Source organism: Camelus dromedarius, chromosome 14, assembly GCF_036321535.1.
Source record: "Camelus dromedarius isolate mCamDro1 chromosome 14, mCamDro1.pat, whole genome shotgun sequence".
NCBI classification, from domain to species: Eukaryota; Metazoa; Chordata; class Mammalia; order Artiodactyla; family Camelidae; genus Camelus; species Camelus dromedarius.
Window position 1 is genome coordinate 46,598,643 of NC_087449.1, and position 22,630 is coordinate 46,621,272.

Sequence of the window (22,630 nt, forward strand, 5' to 3'; positions counted from 1 at the left end):
AAATGCCAAGTTACACTCATTCTGTTTCGCTTCACTGCCTAGAGATGCTACTTAGAACTTGAATTGTTGGTGGGATTTGGTCTATCAGTGACTTTGGCCTTGGGATCTTATAACAGGAAGTAAAGACGGAGGTTCGAACATAGAACCAGAGATGGGAACTGAAGAATGGGAAGCTGAGCCTAGCATGAACTTGGGGAGTTGTGTTCAGAGTAGGAAGGATAAAGATGGAGCAATAGTGTGTATGGGTACACACATATATATATGATTAGGTAGGCTAATGCTGTAACACCAGTACCAACAAAAACTCAGCCATCTCTCCATGGCTTAATACAAAGGTTTACTTTTTGCTCATTTCACAGTCCAGTGTGGGAGTAGGGGTGAGCTCTGTTCTATGCAGTCATTCAGGGAGCCAGGATCGTTCCATGTTGTTGTTTCATCGTCATCTACAGTCTTTTGAGTCCTCCTCTGTATCCCCTCCACCCTCCAGCAAACAGCTCATGGAGAAGGCAACTCACTCCTAACTGCCTTGACCAGAAGAAACTCGTAACACTTTCATCCACATTCTGTTGGTGAGAATTAGTTGCGTGGTCCTACCTAGATGCAAGGAGGCTAGAAATGGGGTCTAGCAGAGTGTTGCGTAAGAAGAGGACAACATGATACAGGTGAGTCCCAGGAGGCTCTGCCACAAAAATATCAACGATTAAAAAATATGTAACTAATAAAAATTAAAACAAAAAAATGAGAAAAGAAAAAAGAAAGAAAAGAGGAAAAAAAACTTTAAAAAAGGGAAAAAATATAGCTAACAATCATCGAACTCGTTCCATGTGCAAGTTTATGCTAAGTTACTGTAGAGGTTACCTCATTTAATTCTCACTTAATCCTTGTGACAACTCTGTGAGATTGGGACTCCCCAGTTTAAGCTCAGGGAACTGACAGTCATCAATCTGCTTTCTCTCACTGAGGTTTTATCTTTTCTAGAATTTCATGTTAATGGAATCATATATTGTCTTTCAAGTTTGGTTTTTTTCTCTTAGCATGTTTTTGAGATTCATTCATGTTGTTGGTATGATCAATCATTTTTATTTTAACCTTTCTAGTTTTTGTATGTTTTCTAGGGCTTTGTAGTGGTATTTCATTATGGTTTTAATTTGCATTTCCTTAATTACTTATATCATTGAACATCTTTTCACGTATTTCAGTTATTATGTTTGATGAAGTGCCAGTTACCATTTTTTTCTCCTATGGTTTGGTGCTTTTTGTGTTCTATCTAAGAAATCTTTACCTAACTCAAGTTCACAAATCTTTACCCAACCCAAGAATTTATCTTCTTTTTACTTCTAGAAGTTGTTTATTATTAGCTCTCACGTTTAGGTTTTCTGAACTTATTTTGGGTTAATTTTTGTGTACAATGTTTTCCTTCCATATCCAATTGTTCCAGGATCATTTGATGAAAAAACCATCCTTCCCCAACTAATTTATCTTCACATTTTTGTCAAAAATCAACTGACCACATACGTGTGGATCTATTTCTGGATTTTCTATTCTGGTCTATTGATCTATTGTCTATTCCTGTACTAATACCACATCTTTTTGATGATAGTAGATTATAATAAGTCCTTAAAACAGGCAGTGTATAGCCTCTAACCTAGTTCCTTTTCTAGGAATTTTGCATTTTTATATAGGTTTAGAATCAGCTGGTCAATTTCTACCCAAAAAGCCTGCTGAGATTTTTTTGTTTATTGTGATTATATTTAATCTATATATTTAACTTATGTTGTATTTAATCTATAAATCAATTTCAGAAGAACTAACATCTTAAAAACAATGAGTCTTATTATCCATGAACTGGTATATCTTTTGTTTAGATCTTCTTAAATTTCTCTTTGTAATGTGTTGTAGTTTTCAGGGTACAGATCTTGCACATTTTGTTCAGGTGACCCCTAGTTTTTCATAATTTTGATGCCACTACAAATGGTATTTTAAAAATTCCAATTCCAATTATTCAAAAATAAAGTTTATTTTTATATATTGAGTTTGTAAGTTGAGATATCATTAAATTGACTTATTAGTTCTAGTATCTCTTTTCTTGGTAGATTCCTTAGAATTTTCTAAACGATTATGTCATCTGAGAATAAAGACAATTTGGCTTCCTTTTAAACAAAGATGTATGCCTTTCTTTTTCTTGCCTCATCACATTGACCAGTAAAGTGTTGAATAGAAGTGGTGAGATCCTTACCTAATTCACCATTAAGTATAATGTTAGCTGTAGGCATCTTTGTAGACACGCTATTGTATTGAAGAAGTTCTCTTCTGTTTTTATATTACTGAGAGTTTTTGATCATGAATACATGCTGAATTTTATTAAATGCTTTTCTTGTGTCTATTGAAATAATCATGTGATTTTGATTTTCTAGTTACACCAAACTTGCATTTCTGGAATAATCCCACTCAGTTATAATGTATTATCCTTTCTATGTATCCCTAAGCTTTTGTTAGGGAGTTTTGTGTCTATGTTCATGAGAGGTATTGGTCTATAATTTCTTTCTTTCTTTCCTTCCTTACATCCTCCTTTGTTTTGTTTTGTTTTTTGTTTTCTGGGAGACCTGAAACTATAATTAAGTCAAGTCTTGGTTTGGTGATGTGGGGCTCAGCATAAATGATTCCATTTTGGGCCTCTTGTCTTGTTTTTAACACCCTTCAGTTCTGTCAGTTTTGCTTCACATATTTTGAGACTCTGTTACTAGGTGCATGCATACCCATTAAGGATTGGTATATCTTCTTGAATTGGTGCCTTTACATTATTTGATGCCGTCTTATCCCTGGTCTTAATATTCCTTTTTCTGAAATATATCTTATCTGATACTAATATAGCCATTCAGCTATCTGTTAGTATTGTATTTTTTCCATCTTTTTTTACTTGAAAAATAGACTTTATTTTTATAGCAGTTTTAGGTTTACAGCAAAATTGAGTAGAAAGTACAGAGTTCCCATATAGTCCCTGCCTTCTTCCCTCTCTCCCCACCTCTAGCCTCTCCCACTATCAACATCCAACACCAGAGTGGTACATTTATTATAATTGGTGAATCTACATTGGTATATCATAATTACCCAAAATCTATAGTTTACATTATGGATCACTCTTGGTGTTGTACATTCTATGGGTTTTGACAACTGTATAAGGACATGTATCCACCATTATAGTACCATACAGAATAATTCGTTGTCCTAAAATCTGTGCTCTGTTTATCCCTCTCTCCTCTTTAACCCCTGGCAACCACTGATCTTTTCACTGTCTCCATAGTTTTGCCTTTTCCAGTATGTCATATAGTTGGAATCATACAGTATGTAGCCTTTTTAGCTTGACTTCTTTTACTAAGTAATATGCATTTAAGATTCCTTTATGTATTTTCATGGCTTAATAGCTCATTGAATTTTAGTGCTGAATAATATTCCATTGTCTGAAGGTACCACAGTTTAATTATCCACTCACTTACTGAAGCACATCGTAGTTGTCTCCAAGTTTTGAAAATTATGAATAAATCTGCTATAAACATCCGTGTGCAAGTTTTTGTGTGGATATATTTTCAACATTTTGAGCACAACATTGAAAAGAAGTGGTGAAAGGAGACATCTTTGCCTTGTTCCTGGTTTTAGTGGCAAAGCTTCTAGTTTCTCACCATTAAGTATGATATTTGCTGTAGGTTTTTTGTAGATATTCTTTATCAAGTTGGGGAAGTTCCTGTATTTTGAGTTTACTGAGAGTTTTTATTATGAATAAGTGTTGGATTTTGTCAACTACTTTTTCTGCATCTATTGTTATGATCATGTGATTTTTCTTCTTCAGTCTGTTGATGTGGATTACATTAATTGATCTTTGAATGTTGAACTAGCCTTGCATACCTGATAATTCCCACTTGGTCGTGGTATATAATTCTTTTGTATACATTACTGGATTTCATTTGCTAATGTTTTGTTGAGGATTTTTGCATCTATGTTCATGAGAAATATTGGTCTGTAGTCTTCTTATGTAATGTCTTTGTCTGGTTTTAGTATTATGGCAATGCTGTTCTCATACAATGAGTTAGTAAATATTCTCTCTGTTTCCATCTTCTGAAAGAAATTGTAGAGAACTGGCATAATTTCTTTCTTAAATGTCTGGAAGAAGTCACCAGTGAATCCATCTGGGTCTGGTGTTTTCTGTTTTCTATTTTGGAAGTTTGGTGTTTGATTCGGTTTCTTTAATAGATACAGATATTCAGATAGTCTATTTCTTCTTTTGTGAGTCTTGGCAGGTTGTATCTTTCAAGAAATTGGTCGATTTATCTATCTTATCAAATTTGTGAGCCTTGACTTGTTTATAGAATTCCTTTATTATCCTTTTAATATTCATAGCATCTGTCTTGATGCCCCCTCTTTCAATTTGGTATTAGTAATTTGTGTTCTCTTTTTCTGTTAGTTAGTCTGGCTATAGGCTTATCAATTTTATTTACCTTCTCAAAGAATCAGCTTTTGGTTTCTGTTGATTTTCCCCATAGATTTTTTGTTTTCAGTATCACTGACTTTTGCTATAATTTTTATTATTTCTTTTCTTTTGTTAACTTTGGGTTTAATTTGCTCTTCTTTTTCTAGTTTCCTTATTGGAAGCTTAGGTGGTTGGTTTTAGATCTTTATTCTTTCCTAATAAGGCACTCAATGCTGTAAATTTCCTTCTAAATGCTGCTTTTGCTGAATCTCACAGATTTTGTTAAGTTGTGTTTTCATGTAGTTCAAAGTATTTTAAAATTTCTCTTGGGGTTTCCTTGACTCATGTATTATTTAGAACTGTGTTGTTTGAACAAAGTTCAAAATGGCAATAAACACACACCTATCAATACTTACTATAAAAGTCAGTGGACTAAATGCTCCAGTGAAAAGACATAGAGTGGCAGATTGTGTAATAAAACAAAAGCCTACAATATTCTGCCTATAAGAGACTCACCTGGGAGTGAAGAACACACAGAGATTGAAAGTGAGTGGACAGAAAAAGATATTTCATGCAAATGGAAATGACAAGAAAGCAGGAGTAGCAATACTCATTAAATGAATTAGACTTTAAAACAAAGACCATAAAGAAAGATAAAGAAGGACACTACATAATGATCAAAAGGTGATGCAAGATGAGGATATTACACTCATTAACATATATGCACCCAATATAGGAGCATCTAAATATATAAAACAAATACTAACAGACATAAAGGGAGAAATGATGGGAATACAATAATAGTAGGAAACTTTAACACCCCACTAACATCATTGGACAGGTCTTCCAGACAGAAAATCAATAAGGCAACAGAGATACTAAATGACACAATAGAACAGTTGGACTTGGTTGATATCTTTAGGACATTACATCCCCCCAAACAAAATATACATTCTTTTCAAGTGCTTATGGAACATTCTCTAGGATAGACCACATACTCGGGCACAAAAGAAGCCTCAACAAATTTAAGAGGATAGAAATTATTTGAAGCATCTCTGACCACAATGGCATGAAACTAGAAATCAACCATAGAAAAACAAACGAGAAAAAAACGACAGCATGGAGACTAAACAACATGCTACTAAGAACTGTGTTGTTTAACCTCCAAGTATTTTGGGATTTTCCAGCTATCTTTCTTTTATTGCTTTCTAGTTTAATTCCAATGTGTCTAAGCACAGACATTGTATCATTTCTATTTTTGAAAATTTGTTAAGATTTGTTGTTATATTTTATGGCCCAGAATGTGGTCTATCTTAGTGAATGTCACATATGAGCTTGAGAAGAATGTGTATTCTGCTATTGTTGGATGAAATAGTCTATACATATCAATTATATCCAGTTGATTGGTGTGTTATCAAGTTCAACTGTGTCCTTACTGATTTTTCTGCTAGATGGATCTGTTCATTTGTGATAGAGCGGTGTTGAAGTTTCCTACTATAGTAGTGGATTCATCTTTCTCTCCTTGCAGTTCTATCGGTTTTTGCCTCACATATTTTACACTCTATTGTTAGATGCTTACATATTGAAGATTATTGTATCTCCTTGGAGAATTGGTACTTCTGTTGTTAGGTAATGCCCCTCTTTATCCCTGATGACTTTCCTTGCCCTGAAGTTTGCCGTATATGAAATTAATACAGCTACTCCTACTTTCTTTTGATTAGTGTTGGCATGATATCTTTTTCCCCATCAATTTACTTTTAAAGTATATGTATCTTCATATTTAAAGTGGATTTCTTATAGACAACATATAGTTGGGTCTTGTTTTGTGATCCACTCAGACAATAACTGTCTTTTTTAATTGGTATATTTACACAATTGATGTTTAAAGAGATTATTTATATAATTAGGTTATTATCTTGTATATTTGTTACTCTTTTATATTTGTTGCCCTCATTCTTTGTTCTTATTTTCGTCTTCTCTTTTTCTGCGTTTTGTGATTTTAACTGGACATTTTATATATTCCATCTTCTTTCTTTTCTTAACATATCAGTTATATTTCTTTTTTAAAACATTTTTTAATGATTGCTCTAGAGTTTGCAATATACATTTACAACCAATTCAAATCTACTTTCAAACAATACTATACCACTTCATGGGTAGTGTTAATATTTTTAATAACAAAATAATCCTAATTCTTCCCTACTGTTCATTGTATCATTACTTTCATTCGTTTCTCTTGTACATAAACGCACACACTCAAATACATATTTGCTATTATTTTTGAATAAACTTATCTGTTAGAGAAACTAAGAATAAAAATTAAAGTTTTTATTTTAGCTTTACTTATTCCTTCTCTGATGCTTTCCCTTTCTTTGTATAGGTCTGAGTGTCTGATCTATATCATTTTCCTTCTCTCTAAAGAGCTTCTTTTAACATTACTTGGAAGGCAGGTCTACAGGCAACTAATTTCCTCAATTTTTGTTTGTCTGAAGAAGTCTTGGTTTCTCCTTCACTTTTGAAGAATAATTTTTATTTTAGGTTCAGAATTCTAGGTTGATGACCTTTTCTCTCAACACTTTAAATACTTCACTCTACTCTCTTCTTGTTTGCATAGTTTCTGAGGGTGAATCAGATGGAATTCTTATCTTTGCTCCTCTATAGGTAAGGCATTTTTTCCCCCTCTGATTTCTTACGGGATTTTTTCCTTTATTTTTTATTTTCTGCAATTTGAATATGATATGCCTAGGTGTAGTATTTTGGGCTTTTATCCTCCTTAGTATTCCCTGAGCTTCTTAGGTCTATGATTTGGTGTCTGACATTGATTTAGGGGAAATTCTGAGTCATTATTGCTTCAAATATTTCTTCTATTCCTTTCTCTTTTCTTCTTGTAGTCCCATTAAGTGTATGTTATACCTTTTATAGTTGTCCCATAGTTCTTGGATATTTTGTTCTGTGTTTTTTTGTTTTTTTGTTTTTTTTAGTTTTTAATTTTTTGGTTTTGTTTTTCTTTTCTTTTTTTTCTTTCTTTCTTTTTAAAAAATTTTTGTTTTCTTTTCAGTTTTGGAATTTTCTATTGAGATCTCTTCAAGCTCAGAAATTCTCTCCTCAGCTGTATCCACTCTACTAATAAGCTTATCAAAGGAGTTCTTAATTTTTATTATAGTGTTTTTTATCTCTAGTATTTCTTTTTGATTCTTCCTGGGAATTTCCATCTCTCTGCTTATATTGACCATCTCTTCTTGCATCGTGTCTATTTTATCTATTAGAGCCCTTAACATTGTAATCATAGTGGTTTTAAATTCTCAGGCCAATAAATCCAACATGCCTGTCATATCTGTGTCTGGTTCTGATGTTTTCTCTGCCTCCTCACATTGTGTTTTTGCCTTTTAATATATCTTAGTTTTTTTTTTTTTTGCTATCTGGTCAAAAGGAACTGATATAAATGGGACTTTAGTTATGTGGTGGTAAGGTGTTGGGGCAGGGGAAGTGTTCTGTAGTCCTTTGATTAGTCTCAATCTTTTAATGACCCTGTGCCTCTGGACTGTGAGCTTCACAAGCTTGTGTGTTCATATATGGTGGGGTTTTTTTCGATGGGACTTCCATGTGGCTTTGCTTGAAGAAACATTCCTGAAGGGTGACTTACTTTCAATTTCTGCCAGGTGCCCTAAGGTCTACTTAGCTAAGGACTACTTGTTACGTTAGTTTCTGAGTTTAGAGGTGCCTGGCTATTGCAAGGAGCAGAAATTCTAACTCCATACTCATGTGAGAACAGGTCAGTGGTTACTAAATCTCAAGGGAAGCATTTTTTTCCCTACTAGCACTAGAGCTGAAAGAGAGAAAAAGTACTGGCCTTATGCAGGAGTCTCGGTTCCAACTCTGCCACAAGTGAGCCCAAAGCTTTGTCTCCCATTCCTAAATCATCATTAAAAGCCAATCCCCTGTTGCCCAAAGCAGGACAACAAAAGCATTGTACCCACATACTCACTTTGGTTTTAAGTTTCCTCTTTAGTTTTGATGTCTCTTTTCAGCTCAGCTATCCCCTTGAAAAGTTGTGCGTAAAATTTTATCCAGCATTTCTGTTTTACAGAGGGAAGTTTTTCAGGCTCTCCTATCAGCTGTATGGCCATTTTGTACATGGCTTTTCTCTTTCCCTTGGATTCCTCCTTTCGCTCTTCCCCCAAACCTTTGGCTGATGCCTCATCCTCCAGGCCTCACTTCTTCTGAAATTTCCAATAAATAAGATATCCCTGTTAGTCTCCCTTACAGGAAAATTAGTTTCCTTTATAGCATTTATCACAATTTGTAATCTCTTTATATGCTTTATTTACCTTCTCTCCCCCCTTTTAGATTATGAGTTCTTTGTAGACAGAGACTAGACCTATTTTATTTTCTACTGATCCCTAGAGCTTAGTACAATGCTCAGAATGTGGCAGGCTATTTATGGAGAATAAATATTTGTTTAATGAATAGTCATGATATTTGGAAATCCCATATTAAAGTTGTGTATGCGGTATTACCTTAGTCTAAGTAATTTCTAAAGTGTTAATTGAGTGTGGTTTCCCAAAGCTTGAGAAATATGATTGAGGGCCGGGGGACTCTAGTGGCCTGTTTCAGGGCTCTACCCTAGACTCTGTTCTGCTCAACATTTTAACCAATGATGGGATGATGACATCTGTGAAATATGTTAGAGAATTATACAGGCTTTGTCAAAACTCTTGGTTGAAAACAGTAGAAATAGACTCTGATTAATTTAAATAGAAAAGCAATTTAATTGGGAAGGTATTAGAGAGCTCAAAGAATTGACCCAGAAGGCTGAGAACTGAGCTTGTACAGGCTCTAAGGAAGGCAAAGCCCAGCCAAGATCCCAGCTTGGAAATGGTTTGCTTAGGACTCCTCAGCTGGCGATGTTGTCACTGGCTAGATCCTGCCATGTTCTTGAATTCTGTAGTCCCTGGGCATTTACCATCTGCTATGGACTGAATGTTTGTGGCCTCCTAAAATTTACATGTTGAAACCTTAATCTCTAAGAAGATAATATTTGGAGATTGGGCCTTTGAGGGGTGATTAGGTCATGAGGGTAGAGCCCTCATGATGGGATTAGTGACCTAATAAGAAGGGACAGGAGAAAGCTTGCTCCCCACCCATGCCTTACCCCTGGCTCCTCTCTCTCTCCCACATGAAGAAACCGAGAAGAGGTTTCTCACCAGAACCTGACCGTGCTGGCACTCTGACCTGTGACTTCCAGCCTTCAAAACTGTGAGAAATAAATGTTTGCTGTGTAAGCCACCCAGGTTATGGTATTTTTATTATGGCAGCCTGAACTAAGTCACCATCATGCCACTGGGCTCTAACCGTCCTGGGTCTTGGGTACTCCTGAATACTCTTAAATACACAGTGGCCTCCTGGAGGGTTCTGGGTAGAAACATCTGACTGACTGAATTTAAGTCATGGGCCCCCAAACCCTGCTTGCTAGTTTCTAGGGACAAGGTTTTATCTCCTCATTTCAGCTTTCTTGATAGGAGGTAGACCCTGTCCTCAATTTATCTTAGGACACTCTCCCATCGGAGGGGGCTCCGATGCCTGTTCTGAGACAGCTGCCAACCCCAGAGAAGATACTTCTCTGATCGGCCTGAGTCTCTGTCCCATTTCCCCGACCCCTGCCCCAGGCTCAGGGATGTAGCTTCTCTCCCTCTCTTTTTGTGACACTTCCCCGCCTTCCATGCAGTATTTTGGAGCTCTCGTCTCTTACATTGGCTGTGGATTGGGTAGGTCTCCCAGCTCTCTGCTTCTTCATATTCTGTGAATAAGCTTGTGGACTTTACTCTTTTGAAAGGGCTTCCTGCTGAGCCCTGTCAGAATCTCTGAGTTCAGTTCAGTTAAACTCTGTAGACCTTAATGAACCCATTTCCCTTGTTCAGAAAATGCTTACTCTGTATGACAGTTTCCTGAGTTTCAGTATTGGGGATGCATAGTCCAGGCCCTCAGGGAATTCGTGGTCCAGTGGGGGAGACCTAGAAAACCAGACTGCCCAAATCCTTAGTTCAGGTTTCTCTTTTCAAAACCTTGCAGGTGTTGAAAAGCCTGGGCCACCTTCAATTTTTGAGGCTCTCACTGTATTAAATAGTAAAGAATTTTATTGACGGAGTTAGAAAAATTGTGACATGTTTAAAATAAGTGAATATTGAATACTCTTTAATACACATGCAAAAACCGGTTTGTATGGTTAACCTCATTTACAAATAATGTCATAACTCCCATTGACATCGCCGCTGGGTTGGTCGAGTTCTTGGTCTTGGTCTGTCCCCTTGTTATCTCTAGTCCAGGTATGACGTACCCTGCTGTCATCGCCTCAGTCCTTCTGGAATCCTCTCTAGAGCCAATCCTGAGAAGCCGTCCTGGGCTTCCTGCCTTACTGTGTTCTGTTCTCTGCAGGGAACAACTACTGTAAGGCTGAGAATGGGCCTTCCTGTGGCTAAAACGTGGCCTGTGTATCTGTGATCCTAACCTAATACGTGGGCATCTTGTCTTGGGAAGCCTTACGGGCCCTGTGCAGGGCTTGGCTTCCTGTGCCTGCCCTTCGTTCCCCCTTATAGGAATCCACCCTTGCTCCACCCTCGGGTTTCTGTTTCTAGTTTTAGAGCTCCTCTGGGTCACAGCCAAGCGGGACTGATGGCCGTTCTGAGCTCAGGGCATGACCTAGGTAATCAGGTCCTCCTACACCCTCAGGTTCTCTGTGATACATTGCTGAGCTGTCTCCTTGCCTGTGGAGGTGGGTGGAGCAGGGGATATACAGTTAACAAAGACCCCAAACGTACAGACGCAGGAATAAACTTAGTCTCCAGCAGGGAAGGCCGTTTAGTTGCATTAAACGCTCAGATTTATCAGATGAAAAATAAATCCAATTTATGGAAGCTGGGAGTGGCTAATACGCTGGATGACAGAGTCCAGATTTAAGAGGATGTTTCTTGTCGGTTGGAGTAATGGGCTGAAGTGGATGTGACGGCATTTCGCTGGTGCAGATGACAGATGTGTCATTTTTAATTCCCAAATTCCCAATTACATAAGTTCATGCTTAGTAATAGCTTAGTGGCAGCCTACGTTTGTAAAAGGCTTGGCAGTTTTAGCTGGAAAGCTTTCCAATTATTTTTTATCAGACTCGCATGACCTTGATTATAAAACATCTCCATATGGTGCACAAAGAAGCTAAGGAACCATTTTACTTAAAGCTTTTACTTGAAGTGTAGGCAAAGTGAGAATACACGACAGAAGATGACAGTGATGACAGAAGGCTGCCCGAACGCTTGATCAAATAGGCAATATTTTTTTTGTGGGAAAATATGAGTTACCAAGATAGATTCATGAAGAAGAAAATTTGGTTAGAAAAACAATCACTGGGTGACAGTGAAAATATTTTTAAAGAATGACATAAGAAAGGCATTGAGGCCAATTGGCTTCAGAGGCAAGTTTGTTTAAACCTCAGGGAATCATCCTATTAAAGCAACTGCAGAGCAGATGGTCTACTTGAATTGGTCATTGACCTGGGTAAAGAATTTCAGGCTGAAAATCACTTTACTCAGAATTTGGAAGGCATTGGTCCATTGTCTTGTGACTTTCAGTACCTTTGCAAAGTGTGTTGCCACTTGATTGTTGAGATTGTGTATAGGGCTATGGTCTCTGTCTGGAAATGTGTATGCTTCTCTCTTCGTCTCCAGTATTCTGAACATTTTCCTGAGTGTGAACCTACATTGTTCATTGATCTGGGCACTCAGCAGCCCTCTCAATGCAGAATTTTCTCTGATTACTTCCATTCCTATTTTTTCTGTTCCCCTTTCTGGAACTCCTGTAGTTGGACCTCCTGGTCTGGTACTCAAACTAAAAAAAAATCTTTCCCCTTTTTTTTTTAATTGAAATATAGTCAGTTTGCAATGTTGTGTTAATTTCTGGTGTACAGCATAGTGATTCAGTTGTACATGTACATATATTCCTTTTCTTATTTTTCACTATAGTCTATTACAAGGTATTGAATATAGTTCCCTGTGCTATACAGTAGGACCTTGTTGTTTATCTATTTTATATATAGTAATTAGTATCTGTAAATCCCGAACTCCCAGTTTATCCCTTTCCACCCTCTTCCCTCCCTGGTAACCATAAGTTTGTTTCCTGTTAACCATAAGTTTGTTTTCTATGTCTGTGATTCTCTTTGTTTTGTAAATAAGTTCATTTGTGTCGGGTTGTTTTTTTTTTTTTTTTTTTTTTTGGAGGGAAGAGAATTAGGTTTAGTTATTTATTTTTTGGAGGAGGTACTGGGGATTGAACCCAGGACCTTGTGCATGCTAAGCTATACCTTCTCTCCAGTTTGTGTCATTTTTTAAGATTCCACATGTAATGATATCATACAGTATTTTTCTTTCTCTTTCTGGCAAAAAAAATTTTTTTTCTAATGTCTTTATCTTGGTCTTTTATTCTGTTTTCTGGGGTGGTTGCCTAGTTATCTTCCAAACTCTTTATTGAAGTTTTCAATTCTACTATCATGTTTTTATTTTCCAAGAACTTGGTTTTGTTGCTGTTCTCTGCATGTTTCCTCCTTGGAGCATCATCTTTTTCTCATGGATGCAATACTCTTATCTTTCTGAAGAAAGCAGTGATGGTTTTTTTCAAAGTCTTCTTCTCCATACATAATCTCTATTTCCTCTAGAAAACATTATTCTGTTTGTTTCAGACTCTTTCATATAAGATGCTTTCCTTGATGCCTGGCATCCTTGCCGTGTGCTCATATGTAAGAGGGTCACTAAAAAGCTGCTCTGAGTGAGTGGATGGGTCTTTCTGACTGTGATCTTCCTTGAGTGGCTGTCTAGCTGTCTGTTTCCTTGGGGAACCCCTAGTGCTCTTATCTTGAGGTCTTTCCTTTTGGGTCTGTCAGATTCCAAGGAGAAGACTCTTCCAAACACCTGCCTGGAGAATATACACTTGGCTTCCAAGAGTCTTAAGAAAAGTAAAAGCAATAAAGGGAGACAGTATTCTACCAGATGTTAAAATGTATTACAAAGCTATACTAATGAAAAGAGTGGTACTATCATATGTATTGACAGATTGGTGGAACAGAATTTTAGGTAGTCCAGGAACAGACCGTTTTATGTATAAAAATGTAGTATTGGGGTTAAGGGGGGTATAGCTCAGTGGTAGAGTGCATGCCTAGCATGCACAAGGTCCTGGGTTCCATCCCCAGTACGTATTGACGTTAAAAAAGAAATAAATAAAGGAAGGAAGGAAGGAAGGAAAGAAAGAAAGAAAAAGTGTAGTATGTGGTCAAGCTGACATCACAAATTAGTGTAGCAAGGTTTACTCAATAAGTATTGATGGAATCATTAGTTATTAGAGGAAAAAATTTAGTACCTCACCTTACATTATATGCTAAAATTAATTTATTTGTTCATGCTTTATTTTATTCAACACTTATTTATTTGTCTCACTATTTTCAAGACAGGTGAAATTATTAAACATCAAAGATGAAAAATATCTTAGAAAGGGGGAACAACATAAGCATAAAAATATTATAAAGGAAAAAAATTGATAAATTTGACTTATGTGAAAATTAAAAAGGACAAAATAACACTGTGAGAAATTTTTTAAATAACAAATATGCCAGATAGAGTTGAAATCTTCTCTCTATAAAGAAGTTACACAAATTGATCAGAAAGCACCAAAACCTGAGCAAAAATGTGCAAAACAATTCACAGAAGAAACATAAGTGCTAAAGAGGTATATGTTAAAATGTTTAGCCTCACTAGTAATCAAGGCTTATGCATTGAAAGGTGATACTAAATTTTTCCTGATTAATAATTAATAAACAAGGGGATTAAAGTTTTTAATAATGCTAGCATGGGTGCTTTGAAATGGGTACTTTCAGTGCTGTTGAACATGTAAGCCATTTTTTCTGGAGAGAAGCTTGTTTCATATCAAAATCAATCCGGAACAATGAATATATCCATCCCCTTTCTTCTTCAGAGCTTTGGTAAATGCTGTTCTCTCTGCCCAGGATGCTTTTCCCCATCTCTTCTCTGGAGCATTCCTTCTTACCTTTCAGGTGCTGGAGCTCACCTCCTCCAGGAGCCTTCCCTGCCTGCAGTCTAGATCAGATCTTCTTTTTATAGCCTTATCTATCACCCAGCAGGAGCCACCTGGGGTGGAGGTTGGGGGAGGGAAGACAGCTGAGGGTCTCTCCATTCAGTATATAAACCTCCACTGTTCCTGGATGTTCATCCCCCATGTTCTTTATGGTGCTGCCACCTTCTCCTCTGCACAATGTGTCCCCATCCATGTCTGTTTTTTCCTCTACAGAGAATAAGCTTCCATCTCTCCACAGGGTGGGGGAGGGGTGGTCACCTAGCTGCTCAGAATGGAGGAGGGGACCCATGAGCCCACTGTCAGTCGGCTGTCATGTTTTCAGCTCCACCTTCTCTCCCACCCTCAGAGGAAGTTGGTGCCTTCACTTCTTGTAATTTGCTTTTGCTTTCCTGCATTTCTGAATCATCCTCAATAAATTACTTTCACAATCAGAAAAAGCCCCTAACTTTTTCTAAATTTAAAATTTTATATCTTTTGACCCAGTAATTTCACTTCTTGAAATGTCTTTCTTTTAAGGGAATAGGCAATTTGGAAAACATTTATGTACAGGCAATCACATCACAGTACAAATTAAAATAGAGGATAATTATTTGCAAACATTATCAGGGTCATGGTTAAGGAGATAATGATGAGGTCGTGTGATAAAGCCATTAAGTGGTGTTTCCAAAGATACTTGATAACATGGATAGAAGGCTTATAATTTAATGTAAAATAAAAAAAAGCAGAATATGAAATTTTAGGTATACTTTTACTCAGATGTTATTTAAAAATATGCATTGAAGAGTCTGGAAGGACTTACTTCTGAATATTAACAATTAATATCCCTGGAGGGTGGGATCTCATTTGTCTACAATGGTCATGCATTACCTTTATAATCCAAAAAAAATTTTTTTAGGTGGAGTGGGAATAGCTCAGTGGTAGAGCCCGTGCTTAGCGTGCGCGAAGTCCTGGGTTCAATCCCCAGTACCTCCATTAAAAAAACAAACAAACAAAAAACTAGAGATTAAAAAAAATTTTTTTTTAATATATGGAAAAAAAAGAAAATAGAAAAGTTAATGTAATCCTAGGTTGCATTAATAGAGGTAGAAGCTTTGAGACAAGAGAGGTGATAATCTGGATTCTGACTCCCTGGAGTATCCTTCTAGCACCCAGGGGAGTGTGGCACAGGTTAGGAGGAGAGTAGACAAACTGCAGGTTGCTGGGGGCTCCTGGAAACCAGTCAGTTGGAGGCACCAGAGAAGAGCGGCTCAGGACCGGCCTGGGGGCTGTCTGTGTGGCTGCAGTGCTCTGTGGGAAGGGCAGAACTGTGAAGCCTCGTGTGGTCTGAGCCAGGGCTGATGGGAGAAGCTCTAAGGCAGAAAAAGAAGTTCCGACAATCCTGCAATGAATACCTTTTCCTGCAAATGCCAGTGGTCATGCTGAGGTTAGTGTGAAAGGAAATGAGGGACCCCCAGTCAAGGCACCAGAGGTCAGGGGTAAAAATCACGAGGTCAGCAGCCCAGTGGTCAGTGAGAAGAAGAAGTTTTGACATCACCCAGCCCAGGAACCCTCTGCCTTGTTTATGTGCAGCCCATGATGTTCACTGCTCCCATGGGCTGCAGATAAGACGACCTTGGGTTATGAAAAATTCCCCGTGCACTGCGCATAACCCCATCCCTTTCTTTCCTACTCAGGAAGGCAATGCGAATTCAAGTGACTGGAATTGACCTTATTATAGAAATAACCTTGAATCTGTTCTGATTCACGAAAAACAGCACATCACTTGTGAGCTGCAGATCAATGATTAGTGGCGAGTTACTCCATTCAGTGCTCCTCATACCTGATTATCACCTACCTGTTCCTCATCCAGCCCTTTCATTTCACAGTGGGGAGACTGACGCCCAGAGTGGGGAAAGGACCATAGTCAAGCGGGTGGGAGGAGTGGGAGGCAGGAGTCAAGCCTCCTGGGGCTCTTTCTCTGACTGAGAGTTGACTGTTACAGAGTTAGATTTTGGTGGGGATAGGCTGATGGGAGCAAGAAGGATGCTATGGAAGAAGTAAGGCTTGAATCTACTGTGTTCCATCCAGGCCACATCACCAAGGAGATGCCTGAGTCCAGTATATATTAACCTTCTCCTTGACCTCCCTCCACCAGTGCTTGGAGGCAAGGCGGTGGTGGCATGGGTTGAACTGTGTTCCTCCAAATGGTATGGTGAATTGCTAACTGCCAGTCTTTCAGAATGTGACCTTATATGGAAATAGGGTTAAAAAAAAACAAACCTAGGGTCTTTACAGAGGTGATCAAGTTAAAATGAAGCCATGAGGGTGACCCTAACCCAATAGGACATATGTCTTTGTAAAAAGAAGAAATTTGGACCTGGAGACGGACATGCACACAGGAAGAATGCCATGTGGAGATAAAGGCAGACATGGGAGTGACGCTTCTCTAAACTGAGGAATGCCAAAGATTGCCAGCAACCCACTGGAAGTCAGCAGGGAGGCCTGGAGCAGTCTCCCTCACAGCTCACAGAAGGAACCACCTCTGAAGACAGCTTGATCTTGGACTTCGAGCCTCCAGAACTGTGAGACAATAAATATCTGTCATTGAAGCCACCCAGTCTGTTACAACGGCCCTAGGCAGTGAATAGGGTGGGTGGGGCTTACAATCACTCTTCACCCTGCTGCACTGCCCCCACCCTAATCTGTGTAGTCCCATCCCCTCTGCACACTCCTCATCCTTAAGCCCTCAGCCCATTGGCCCTTGTGTTTGTGTGGCCTCTTGACAAAGCCCAACTCCTTGGGCCCCGCCTGACCCCAGCCCCAACACCAAGCTCAGAGTGGGTGAGTTTTGAGGGAGGGGAAGGATGCCCTCCTCACTCACCTAAACCTCTCTTCTACTACCTTTCCAAACCAGGACAGGTAGGGGATACCAGGGACACAAGCTCCCAGGACCCTCAGGTTGGGTTGGCTCTAAACCTCTGACCCCACAGATCTGGCCTCTCACCCTGGCTGGGGGATCCCTTGGAAGAGGACCTCAGCCTCCTGGAGTTACGCCCTTCCAATGCATGAACAGTCTACTTTCTGCCCAGTCTACTTCAACCACTCGTTTCACAGTCAAAGTGAGTTCAGGGCTAGGCCCATGGTGAATAGGAGTGTCTCTCGGAGATCCTTAGGGACTCACTGGGGAGATGAAATAGACTCATTCTAAGCAGTGGTCCAGATTGCTGAGAGGTAGAGATCATCCCTGGAGACTGGCTGGAGAAGTTAGGAGGGCTTCCTAGAGGAGGAAGGACCTATGAGAGGTTTGCTGGAGAGGGTGAGCCGAATTTTACTGCATGACCACTAGGAGCCAGGCGCACTCACATACTTTCTTTTGTCTTTATTTCTTGTCACTTGTGAGGCAGGCGGTGTTGTCCACATTTTACAGATTAGGAGACTGAGACTCAGAGAAGTGAAATGATTGACTTAAGACCACATGGCTTTGTATGTATTAGAAGCGGCATTTAAATTGTGGACCCTCTTATATCAAAGCTCATCTTACTCTTTCTTTAGCATTCAGACTCTGCCTTTTCCAGGGTACAGGAGGGGTTTGGAAGTGTGAGGGAAGGGGCACGCCAGGCTGGCAAAGGAGCAGGGTGAGAACATGCTGGCTGAGTATGGGGAGCCCTGAGGAGGCTGGTCTGATTAGATCTCAGGGATTCAGAGGGAACAATAGGAACCAAAGCTGGGTGAGTGAGGGCTGTAACTTATCAGGCTGAGCATTCAGACTTGACGGGTCAGCGGTCAGTGAGTGAGTTCTGGGGTGAAGGATACAGAGCTGGTGCTTTGAAGACCTATCTTGATAGGATGGGGGCCAAGTTGCTCACCAGCTGTAAAGGCTTTCAAGGAGAAGCCTGTGACCACATCTGAGGGACCCCATTCCCTCCTCCAACCCCAGCCCTAGGTCTCCCTGGGTAGAGGAGGACAACCAACTTGCCTCCAAGGGCCACTACCTGAGCGTTCCCTCCATCTGGGTTACCTTCCACAGGGAAGGTCAACTCTGCCAACACTGGGTTCATCTGCAGCTGTACCTCCCACATCCTAGGTGGCTCATCAGGCCCTAAGCACCCCTTCAGTGCCTGACAGTTCCCTCTTCCGTGCCTTTCCCAGTTTTCTGTCCAAATACAGTGTCCTCTTCCCTCCTCAGCAGACGCCCGTTCATCTGTCAAGATCCAGTTCAATTGCTTTTCTTCTTTTCCTGCAAACTTTGTAACTCAGAGGCAAGATTCCACCCCTCCACTGGACCCTGACAGTCCCTCCCAACTTTCTACACTGTCTGCATTGTCTGTTCTGAGTTTTAGGTGCATGGTGGGGAGGTATAATGCAGGCCCTTGCGCTGCTCCTTCTGGTGGGCAGACTAGAAAGGGCTGAAGTAGGAGGTGTAAGTGATCTAAATCTGCCTCCCGAATACCAAGAGGGTCCAGGATGAGGCAGGATGGGGTGCAGGCCCATTTGAGCTGGACTCTGAAGGGCTTGGCTGGCTGGCAGGCAGGCAGGGGAGCAGTGTCCGGTAAGGAAGCACACTGCAGTGGGGCCATGGGGCAGGATGGGGACAGACACTGCTTTGACCTCTGATTAACGGGCAGGTCGAGGGGGCTGGGGCAGTGGGGATGGAAAGAAGAGTATAGTGTGGAGGCATTTCAAAAGGCAGAGTGTTTCAGACTCAGGGCTGCTGAAAGGTGGTATATAGGATTTTGAGGGCTTAAGGTACTGGCTGGAGTTGGGGTTGCAGAGACCAAAGACAGATTACGTAGGACCAAAAAGAAAAGGAATCCTGGGCAAAGCAACTGTCCCCCCAACTCCCCTCTCCAAGGCACATTATGACAGTATCAACACACACCTCACTTGTGATCAAGTCTTGTTTATTTTAGAAGCATAAACAGTGGAACTAGAAAGGCATGATGAGAACAAGACACTGGTCCCCTTGACAGGGCCAGATCCAGCACAGACTGTCTACGTGTGTGATCAAGGCCGACCCAGCAGCCTCCACCAGCCTTTTCCTGTGAGGATGGGGTGTGCAGACAACCTGGGGGAGGCGAATCTTCCTTGGGGATGAGGGTGGGGTAAGTTTCCTCTGAGTCCCTCTGAACCCGGTGAAAAAGACCAAAGGGCCCAAACACCCTTGGCCAAGAGCACCCCAAGCTGGCTCTGTCTGTGCCTGGGACAAAGCCAAATTCTGGAGGGGAAACTATGGTGCTCTCTTGTCACCAGGAAGGCCCCAGGTGTTCAAGAACAACATGCAATGAGGCCCTCTGGCCAGTAAGCACCTGCTTCCCCCAGCCCCAGTCATCTCTGCAGAGCCTTCAAGGAGACGGCATTTAAGGCAGCAAGACTTCCCGGGCCTGCTGTCGGGTGATGTAAGCCCCAGGCCCTTACACATACTGTTTCTTGGAAGCAGAGCTGCTGGGGCGACTAGGGGATTTCTGGCCACTCTGGGGAGGTGGGTCCAGGAAGAGGGGGGGTCTGGAAGAAGCCAGCCTCTCCTCCGTAGTCAGGTTGGCCCAGTTCTGCTCACTGGATGAGAGCCCATTGTAGGTGGGGCATGGCGGGGACGAGGGCCCCTCGCCCATGGGGAGGTAGAAGAAGACCTGGTCAGCGTAAGGCTCCGAGGAGGTGCCCTGGGCAGGGGGTATGTCCTGGCCCTGCCGGGCCTTCAGCCCCCGGCTAAGGCAGCGGCACAGCAGGTAGGCCAGCTCCAGCACGTTGAGCACCAGGGAGATGAGCCCGACCACCATCATGAAGATGATGAAGATAGTCTTCTCGGTGGGGCGTGAGACAAAGCAGTCTACGAGGTAGGGGCAGGGTGAGCGCTGGCACACAAACACGGGCGCCATGGTCCAGCCATAGAGACGCCACTGGCCATACAGGAAGCCTGCCTCTAGCACACTCTTGCAGAGCACGCTGGCCACATAGGTGCCCATCAGTGCCCCACGGATCCGCAGGTGGCCATCCTCTGCCACTGAGATCTTGGCCATCTGTCGCTCTATGGCTGCCAGCGCCCGCTCCACCTGTGGGTCCTTGGCTGGCAGTGCCCGCAGCTCCCCCTCCTTCTGCCGCAGCCGCTCCTCGCGCCGAGTCAGGTAAATGACATGGCCCAGGTAGACCAGGGTGGGCGTACTGACAAAGAGGAACTGCAGCACCCAGTAGCGGATGTGGGAGATGGGGAAGGCCTGGTCGTAGCAGACGTTGGTGCAGCCCGGCTGGGCTGTGTTACATTCGAAATCTGACTGCTCGTCGCCCCAAACTGACTCGCCAGCTAGGCCCAGGATGAGGATGCGGAAGATGAAAAGGACTGTCAGCCAGATCTTGCCCACCACGGTTGAGTGCTCTTGGACCTGGTCCAGCAGCTTCTCAAGGAAGCCCCAGTCGCCCATGGCTCCTGGGCCTCCGTCTGCAGGGAGACAGGACACTGTCAGCGTGGCATCCTTCTCAGCCGTCCTAGCAACAAGCCTTCAGGGGGGCTAGCCATGCCCATTTTACCTACAGGGGACCTGAGCTCCTGGGGTGGGGTGGGGTAAGGGACTGGCCTGAGTACTCACACCCAGTAGCACTCAAAGCAGATCTTTGGATGATGGCTGCTAAGCTCTGGCAAGGGTACAGCTAGGGTTGCCCTCTAGTCACATCTGTGTCCCTATTATTCCGGCTGTAGTCCCAGGATGACTCCAGCCTAAGGAGATATAGATTGAGGTGAGACTCCTGAGCCTAAGGGAACAGAGAATTTGAGGAACTTATCCAAGGTCACACAGCTGTGCCATGCCCCTCCTCCCTTTTGCCCAAGACAGGCTGTCCCCAGACAGTGGGGGTAGTGGTGCTATCTCCAGCTTCTCAGGGACCCAAAGCCTCAGGTCCCCATTCCCCTCCCCATCAGCTCTCACCCAGCTGGCCTCACTGTAGCCTTTGAGTTTGTGGTGGGGGTGGAAGGAAGGCATGCTAGACACTCAAGGCAGCATTCTGCATTAGCTCCACCTGTCAGCAATACGGACCACCTGCCCCTTAAGTACAGACACTTGATCTGGTCCCCCTTCTCCATCCCCTCCCCCCTGCCAGAGCTGTTGCTGCCAAATTCTAGGCTCTTAAAAGGAACTGTCATAGCAGGGTGGAGGCACAGGCCACAAAGTTCCCAGAACATGGGGGGAGAGTAGGGGGAGGAAAGTAGGGGAAAGGGGAGGAGGAGGGGCTTCTCTGGGAGCAAAGCTGTTTAGGGCCAGGCTCTGGAACCAGACCTGGGTTCAAATCCTGTCTCTAACTGGGACCTTTGATACCTGATGACCTCTTAGCACCTCAGTCTCCTCCCTTGTAAAATGGGAGTAATAATAATAATAATAATAATAATAATAATAAAAATAAAAATATTCCTACCTCCTAGGGTTATAAGGATACAATGAAAGGACGTAGGGACCTGGCTCAGCACAGAGGCTGGCCACAGGCCAGCTGGCTGAGCGCGGCCCAGGTGGGTCCCCGCTGCAACCCTCAGTCCCTGCCCGCTCACCCGCTGGCAGGTGGCGCCCCAGCACCCCCAGCCCCACTCACCGCCTGCCTGCCCGGCGGCCCAGGTGGCGGTGGGGACGCACGACGGCCGGAGCGGCGCCCGCGGGAGCCCTGCTGGACTGCGCCTGGCGGCGGGGGCGCCTTAAATAGCGCGCAGGGGCGGGGTGGGGGCAGGAAACGGCGGGCGGGCGCTGTTCCCAGCGGGGGCGGGACGCGAGGTGCGGGGTCCCTGAAGCCACTCTCAAGGCAGGGGCCCGGAGGTGGCACTGGGAGCTGAGGGGTGAAGGGAATGAGAAGTCCCTACCTTCCCCTTCTGCTCTGGCGGCCTTCCGGCGGCAAACTCTCTCGGCTTCTTTGGCTGTGGAACGGGGGTTCTACGGGCGAAGGTTTTTTCAGGGTGGCTGCATTTGAAAGAATTACGGCCAGAATTTTCTTATCTCAGGCAACTGGCCCGAGCGGCTGTGAGAGACCGGCAGGTGGAGACGCGGGTGTGGAGACCTCCAGGGAAGGGCGTCTCCTTGACCCTGGGGGCCTGTT

At 42.3% G+C, this 22,630-nt stretch overlaps 1 protein-coding gene across 1 annotated transcript; it reads right to left on the reverse strand.

Annotated features, from left to right (window-relative positions):
- Window positions 1-19,450: 19,450 nt before the first annotated feature.
- GJA4 (gap junction protein alpha 4) lies at window positions 19,451-22,200 on the reverse strand. The gene is made up of 2 exons (XM_031464689.2): window positions 22,136-22,200; window positions 19,451-20,996 (listed from the first exon to the last, which is right to left on the reverse strand). The coding sequence occupies exon 2, from the start codon at window positions 20,977-20,979 to the stop codon at window positions 19,978-19,980; it is 1,002 nt and encodes a 333-aa protein (XP_031320549.1). The 5' UTR covers window positions 20,980-20,996; window positions 22,136-22,200; the 3' UTR covers window positions 19,451-19,977.
- Window positions 22,201-22,630: the final 430 nt, after the last annotated feature.

Coding starts and splice junctions, on each gene's coding strand:
- GJA4 (XM_031464689.2), bottom strand. CDS start 20,979: ATGGGCGACTGGGGCTTCCTTGAGAAGCTGCTGGACCAGGTCCAAGAG.